Source organism: Procambarus clarkii, chromosome 77, assembly GCF_040958095.1.
Source record: "Procambarus clarkii isolate CNS0578487 chromosome 77, FALCON_Pclarkii_2.0, whole genome shotgun sequence".
Classification (NCBI taxonomy): domain Eukaryota; kingdom Metazoa; phylum Arthropoda; class Malacostraca; order Decapoda; family Cambaridae; genus Procambarus; species Procambarus clarkii.
The window spans coordinates 14,026,753-14,035,021 of record NC_091226.1 but is presented as its reverse complement, the minus strand read 5'-3'; the positions used below and the strand labels follow the sequence as shown (position 1 = coordinate 14,035,021).

Genomic DNA, 8,269 nt, shown 5'->3' with positions numbered 1-8,269 from the left:
GGGTAAAAGTTAAAGCACGACAGAGACGAGAGGAAGGATGTTGCAAGGACCGCGCAAGATAGCGAAGACAGTAGCGATCACGGCGGTCCTGGAGACACAGGAAGCCAGTGTCAACATACAAGCTAAGGACGGGAGTCGAACGAAAGGCACCAGAACTGAGGCGCAACCCAGTATGGTGCAAAGCATCAAGACGGCGAAGAGTAGAAGGAGAAGCAGACGAGTAAGCAGGGCAACCATAATCGAGCTTAGACAGGACGAGAGAGGAATGTAAAGCAAGGAGAGTGCGCCTATCTGCCCCCCAAGAAGTATGGGACAAGACCCGAAGGAGGGTAAGGGACTTAGAGCACTCAACACGGAGGTAAGAGATATGGGGAGACCAAGACAAACGAGTGTCAAGGAATAACCCCAAAGCTTCGCGGAATCTTTGTATTCAAGGGGATGACCATAAAGTGACAAAGAGGGACGAAGAACAACCCGTTTCCGCGTAAAAGTCATGGCACAAGTCTTAGAAGTAGAGAACTTGAAGCCATGACCTGTGGCCCAAGACGACACGGCATCAATCGCAAGTTGAAGCCGGCGTTGAAGGAGAGGCGAATCATCACCCTGACAACAAAGGGTAAGATCATCGACATAGAGAGCGGAGAAGACACCAGAAGGAAGAGAGGAAAGAAGACCATTGAGGGCAACCAGAAAAAGAGTAGTGCTCAGAACACTACCCTGGGGCACACCTTCGTATTGCTGAAAAGAGGGAGAGAGAGCGGTACCAAGGCGCACCCGAAAGGAACGACGAGAGAGGAAGCTGCGGAGAAAGAGAGGGAGATGACCACGAAGGCCAAAAGAATGAAGTTGAGAAAGGATATCATAACGCAAAGTGGTGTCGTAAGCCTTTTCTAAGTCAAAAAGGACGCCAACAACGGACGTCTTCGCAGCAAAACCAGTACGAATATAGACCTCCAAGTTCACCAGGACATCTGTCGTGCTAAAGCACTGGCGGAAACAAAATTGAGAAGGGGAGAGGAAGTGATCGTGTTCCAGGAACCACATCAGACGAACGTTAACCATACGTTCAAAGACTTGGCAGACACAACTTGTGAGAGCAATAGGGCGAAAGTCCTTAGGGGAAGTACCCAGAGACCCCGGTTTGCGAACAGGGAGGACAACGGCATCAACCCAGTCCTCAGGGACTGACGACGACTCCCAGATCCCATTATACAGACTCACTAAATAATGAGACGTGCTCGGAGGGACAGGGCGAAGCATCTCATAATGAATACCATCGGAGCCCGCCGCCGTAGAACCGCAGAGGGCCAAGGCAGAACGAAGTTCAGAGAGAGAGAAGGGATCATTATAGGGAAGCTGAAGATGAGTGCAGAAATCTAAAGGACGAGACTCAAGGACAGGTTTACGAAGAAGGAAACATTGGGGAAGATGAAGACCAGAGCTAACAGAAGAAAAGTGGGAACCCAGTTCGGAAGCGACCTGCAACGGGTCCGCCACAAGAGCATCATGCAGGTGAAGGACCAGTGAAACATCGGGAACGAACTTACCCGCTATCTTGCGGATACGCTTCCAGATCTGGCCCAGAGGGGTTTCCGACGTAATTGTTGAGACATAACATGCCCAACATTCACGTTTAGCCGTACGGATGGCCCTACGGGCCACCGCACTCCCTTTCCGAAACAAAAGAAAAGATTCGTTCGTCTGCCTACGGCGGTGCCTCTTCCAGGCTGCACGCTTACAGCGGAAACCCCGAGCACAGTCCGCATTCCACCAGGGAACGCACTTCCGTCGACCCCGAGAGGAAGAGCGAGGAATAGAGCGGAGGCCAGCGTCGAAGACAGTGTCATGAAAAAGGAGGAGAGCGCGAGAGAGGGGCAGAAGGGAGAGGTCAGAGAGAGTAGCAATGAGGGTAAATAGGGTCCAGTCTGCCTTAGCAAACTGCCACCTAGGGAAAGAGAGGGAAGGGCGAAAAGAGAAAAAGGAAACAAGGATGGGGAAATCATCACTTCCATGGAGGTCATCAAGAACCTCCCACGTGAAATCTAAGTCAAGAGAAGAAGAGCAGAGAGAAAGATCAAGACAAGAAAGGGTGCGAGTCCGAGAGTCCAAATGAGTGGGCTCACCAGAATTCAGAAGAGACAGGGAAGAAGAGAGGAGAAACGGCTCAAGGAGGCGACCCCGGGTATTCGTCACAACGTCACCCCAAAGAGAATGACGACAATTGAAGTCACCCAGCAGGAGCACACGCTCCGACAAGGAGTCTAGGTGGTGTTTCAAATCAGGAACAGAGAGCGGGACACTCGTGGGGAGATAAATGGAACAAACTGTGTACCATTTCCCCACAAAGATACGAGCACCAGAACAATGGAGAGGCGAAGGAAAAAGTAAAGGAACAAACGGAACATCAGCCAGAATCAAGAGAGCAGAAGAATTAGAAGCCCCATCAATGGCTGGGGGGGGGGGGGTGAGAGAAACGAATAGCCACGAAAACGACCAGGACGACCACCAAGCATTGGCTCCTGGAGACAGACACAAAGGGGCGAAAACCGCGCAATCAGAAGTTGGAGTTCCAGGAAATTGCAGTAATAACCTCGAACGTTCCATTGAAGAATGGACAACGAAGAGAAGAGAAAGGACAAAAACACATAACAACGAAGAAACAAAGGCGAAAGAGCAACAGAGCACGTTAAAGAATATCAGGGCCGGGATCAGGGTCAGCAAAGTCAGGGTTAGGGGGCATGGGTAAACTGAGCAAAGACGGAGGGAAGGAAACGGGAGAACAGATCAGAGGTGGGCGGGCAGGGTCCGGAGGAGGAGACAATGGAGAGGAGCACTCAAGGACAGCAGCAGGAAGAGGGGAGTAGAAAGAGGGGAGCGCACCCCAGCAAGAGCAGCAACCCGAAAGGGAAGCAGGGGCCAAAGAAACCTCCATAGCAGAAACAGGGGGCGCAACCACTGAAACGGGAGGGGAAGGAGCAACAGAGCCAGGAGGAGGAGCTGAGGAACAAAGCGAAGCCTTCTTACCCGCCGGGGAACACGGAGAGGAGCAAGGCTTACGCTTCTCACTTAAAGAGACCGGTGTCCCAGCAACTACGTACCGGGCAACGGATTCCAGTGTCTCAACAGGAGAAGCCGAACGAGAGCACACACGACGGCCGTTAGGAGAGCGATGGACATCCGCCCGCAAAGACAGGCGGTGAGGAGAGCCGATAGATGAAGGAACAGGATGGGAAGGAGCATCGGAGGGGGACGAGGAAGAAGACACAGAAGACACGACAGACCGGGTAGAAGGAAGGGGAACCCCAGACAGAGGACCAGGAGGAGGATCCTTCGGGAGAGAACCCAAAGGAACAGAGGAGGGGGCAGTGGGCGCATCAGGGTCCAAGGCCCGGAAACGGTTGTGAGTCTGAGGAAGGTGGGAAGGACGAGGAGAGGAAGAGCGCTACACGCGAGCATAAGAGATATTAGCATAAGGCGGGAGCCGGCGAACCTGGCGCCTCGCCTCAGGAAAAGATAAACGCTCCCGGTGCTTCAAGTTGAGGACGGCTGCCTCAAGCATGTAATGGACACACGCACTGGAGAAGGTAGGATGGGCCTCACCGCAGGTGAGGCAACGAGCCTGGGGAGAAGTGCACTCCGACTTAGAGTGACCTTCGCCACCACACAAAGGACAGAGAGAGAGCAGTCCCGGAGCAGCGGAGGGCACCATGCCCAATCCTCCAGCACCTTGTTGCAGAGCCGAGGAGAAGGAATGTACTCCTGGACAGAGCACCTGGCACCAGCAAGAATGACAGAGGGTGGAAGGGTCCTACCATCAAAGGTAATCTTCACAACCCGGAGGGGTTGACGGCGACTACCACGAGGGGGACGAGTAAACGTGTCCACCTGGAGAATAGAATGGCCCTGGGCAGCGAGGATATGTCGAATATCGTCGTGGCAGTCGCGCAGGTCCCGAACACCGGTCGCAACATGGGGCGGGAGCAAAATAGTGCAAACACTGGCATTCAACTGAACGTTCTTCGAGACCCGAACGGGGGTCTCGCCAAGGCAGGATAAGGCAGCCAAGCGGGAAGCAGCATCCTGAGAAGGAGCAGCAACGACACGTGTACCGACACGAGTGGGGTTGAAAGTAATGGAGGCATCCACGGAATCAATGAGATGTCGATGGAGGGAGAAATCGTCAGGAGGCGCAGAATCAAGAGGGAGGAGATCAAAATATTTGGCCCACGAAGCAGGACCAAACAAGGCTTCATAGGTAACAGAACTGAAAGGATTCGAGCGAGGGCGGCCGTGACGAGGACGGCGGTGAGAACCCCCACAGAGACAGGGGTTAAAAGGCGCAGTAGTTACAACTAGAGAAGGAGCCGCGCCAGGGGACGAGTTAGTCACCACTGGGGGCTTGGGGCTCGACCCAACCACAGAGGGAGGGAGGGGAGCCAGGGGAAGGAGTCAGAGGCCAAAGGAGGAGCAAGGTCGGGGCCCAATGCAGCGGAGGCTACAGAGCCCGGTCTTCCAATACGGACCGACTCGGGGGCTTGGTCGCCCACCCCACGAGCCTGAGAAGGTAAACCAGAACAAGCCGAAACAGGGGTTTTCATCAAGACGAAAATAAAAATTCATTCACGAATGTGCCCCCACACCCACCATGGAGCCACAATTAGAGGCAGGACACCCAACAAGAAGCTATCGCCGATCTTCTCGAGGCCTCCTAGGGGTGCGTCGTGAGTATACGCCCCACACACGCCACCTTAAGAAACCGACAGTCCGTCGAGATCGGGTTCAGTGACGAGAGGGGGATTGACAATAAAAGGTTCCCCTCGCTCTCTACGTCGGGTACGACAGTTCTACGGGTGCAAGAGTATGCCTCCTCAAGCACCCGGGCGTCAAAATAGAAGAAGTCCAAGGGAAGAACCAGAACGAGCAAAAGGTCGGCAGGAAACGGCAAGCAGAAGAAGAGGGGGGAGAAAAACTAAACAGAAGCAAAAGGAACAGATGCCCAGCAGAATTGGAGAGGACGGCAGCAGGAGCACAACGCTAGAAAAGGACAGAGGACTGTCCCAAGGAGCATCACACTCCGGCAGCCGCCCACTAAGCCCCCACACGGCGACAACGAGCTGAGCGGGGAGGGGGCCGCCCACCCAAAGCGACACATGCCAGACTAGGTCCAGGAACAGTCACGAGGTTGTGTCCCAGCCACGACCCTCTTCCCAATGTCACCCAAGGACATGTTACCTGGCCCCAGGACTATATGCAACCGAGTTTTCAATTGCATATACTCCTGCGGACCATTCACGCTTGTTCGCATTTGTGTTCCTCACGTGTGCCCCAAAGAATGAGGCGATTTGATAAAATGCTATGCCAAAGATTACCATCAGAGTGCCGCCGGGGAAGTGATTCAAATAGCTTCGGCTATCACTTCCTTCGGTCCGGTCACGATCGTGCCAGATTCCATTTATTTATATTATATAGATATTACACACACACAGGTATAGAGCTACGATAATTATTCGAGATAAATATCCTACATATCCTATAATTATTATATAATATATAGATAATCTCCAAAATATAAATATATAATCTGTATATGTATATCGGATAATCGAAATGCATCCCAGATATGCATCTAAAATATATATAATGTTCGAGATATAATCTACTTTTTTTTTAATATTTTATTTATTTCTGATTTGTAAAAAATAGTTACCGAACCATATGCCACTAGATTTCACTACAAATGAATGCCTACAGTATGTAAATATCCAAAACATCAAATTACGTATTACAATCTTGGTCGTAACTAAAACTATCAATCCATACACTTATTACTGTGCACACAACTGTTGAAGATTATTAAAGGTTATTAACACTACTATGTTTGCGTATATTATTTAATGTGCTCTATTACTCTCCTGTTTCAGACTTATCAAACTACATTCTAAAAGCCCAACTTGTACATTACAAATCAACTATTACAATATTGACAATGTGATGCTGACAGTACACTCGTGTAATAATGGCACATATCACTATCTCCTAACTGATATATATTACAGGAATACCTTTGACATACAATTCCACAGTGACTCCCTTTACAAATCTATGCATAAGTATCCAATGGTAAAACTATCATTCAAGGCAATCATATCCATGGACACCAGTTAGTCAACACATTGCATCATCCTTATCTTGATCCTTGCTTTTATCAGAAACCACCTCCTCTTCTTCCTTCTTACTGCCTTCATCTTTGCCTTTCTTCTTTCCCAAGGCCTGAAAGTAACAAAATCTATGAATGATGATTCATTCAATAGTACCATGACTTTTAGGGAAAGTCTAAATAAAATACATCATATATGCTCTACTGTCCTAGTTGTATTTACAGGCGATGAACTACACTAAATCGACAACTAAACACTATCAACAGCCTATTACTTTCTAATTCTATTTTTAAAACTGGGAATATTTGTCCACACACTTGGTCATTATTTAAACATTACAATAATCTGTTTATTATCAACAATATTTCACTGTCAGTATGTATCCATATTAGCAATTCACTACTATGAGCCAAAGTATCAAATGTCTAGTTATTTGATCATATTACAATAGAATACAGTAATAAGCTTTTGTCTACTGTGGCCGATACTCCACCATTTACTTTGTCGGTACTAACAAAATAGCTGGAAATATCCTTGCAGTATGTCGTCAGGTGACCACGACCTCACTTAACATCCTTCCCAGTGATATCACAGTAACCTATGACATCAGGTAAGGTACAACCTACATTTGGATGTGCATCTATATATATTAAATATAAAAACAATGCACCAAACAAGGAAGGCTATGTACCACCATCAAATGGGCGGAATAATCAGAGTGCGCTAAATATCAATAAGGATGCCAATATGAAAACAGAAACGCACAAATCAAACGATACCATATTTATCTAACAAAACATTCCATCGAACGACATGTGACTGCAAGGGATAGTCGGAAACCAGAGCATACAGAATGCCATGAAGTTCTGCCGTGAATATGCCAAGTCTCCAGACGCAGGCGACACATATCTGGTCAGGAAATAACTTATGTGATGGCCTACGCACACTGCAATCCCATCAGTGAAGATGGAAATGAAATGCTAGTGTGAACAAGTGTTCAAGGAAAACGCATTTCTGAACTGTAGGAGGGGTAAAAGCTTTAGTAATGTGGCTCAGGGATTTAATAAATTTAGCAAGGGACACCCTCCACAGGAGGGCAAAGATGGAATACTAGGAGAAATATTGGTAATACTAAACGAAAGAGAATTTTGCAGGCGACAAAACTGAACAGAAATACAGAGATGGGTGAAGAGGAACATGAGGTACAGGAGGGGTAAACGTCAAAGCACGACATAAACAGTGAGGGGTATTATAATATCATAAACACACACTCGACTCAAGGTCACGCCCTCTTCCATTACTCGCCACCGTCGCGTTCCTCCTCGTCTCCACCCTATGCACATTTCTCAAACAAGATATTTCATCGTTCGGTTCCGCCCACCTAAAACCTCTCCACACGCTACCATCCTGGAAATCCATAATATCCATCAACTTATCTTCGACAACAATTCCTAGTCTCTCCTACAACCAACTACGAACACTCCATTAACAATTCCTTATATTACACATTTCCGCAATGAACAACATTTCAGTTTATTTCAACTAACAATTTGGATATTAATTTCATATAAACGGTGTTAAAACTTTTTCATCATATAGGTTGACAACTACAATGCATAGCAACACATTTTCAACCTCGGCCGAGTCCTTTTATATACAATTCATTCAAACCGCAACCATGACAATCCCCACCCACCTCAAAACTAACCCTTTCTTATACATACAATTGCAGTGCTAAACGCAATTTTTTCCCTCCTCGAGGTTTAGTCATCCCGCAAATTTAACCCCCTCAGCCTCTCATTTCCTGTTACACTTCTGCCTAGCCAACATTAACTGCTAAACAACTACCTACTAATACCTATATCACCACACATTCCCAATTACTTCTCCAGGGACACATCTCTTCCTAGTACACAACTCTCAATTAACACTACAAAATCAACTCGACACCAATATACTTACTGCTACACACGACAACCAACACCCCCCCCCCCTGGACCAATACCTGAACCTCAACCTGAAGTTAACAACGCACTTACATTTCAAACACGAACAATCAGGACATCTTACTTTCACTTCTGCCTATACTACAACACGCGCTAGCCATGATT

General features: G+C 48.0%; 1 protein-coding gene across 11 annotated transcripts in view; it reads right to left on the bottom strand.

Annotated features, from left to right (window-relative positions):
• Nucleotides 1–5,877: 5,877 nt before the first annotated feature.
• The window catches only part of LOC123747159 (uncharacterized), a 471,756-nt gene continuing 469,364 nt past the window's right edge, over nt 5,878–8,269 (bottom strand). For all 11 annotated transcript variants that reach the window (XR_011224890.1, XR_011224889.1, XR_011224893.1 and 8 more), the window contains one exon: nt 5,878–6,270. Coding sequence is in view for 1 of the 11 variants with exons in the window: in XM_069313935.1 (XP_069170036.1) it covers nt 6,242–6,270 (29 nt within the window). In the remaining 10 variants the exon portion in view is untranslated. The remainder of the gene's footprint in view (nt 6,271–8,269) is intronic.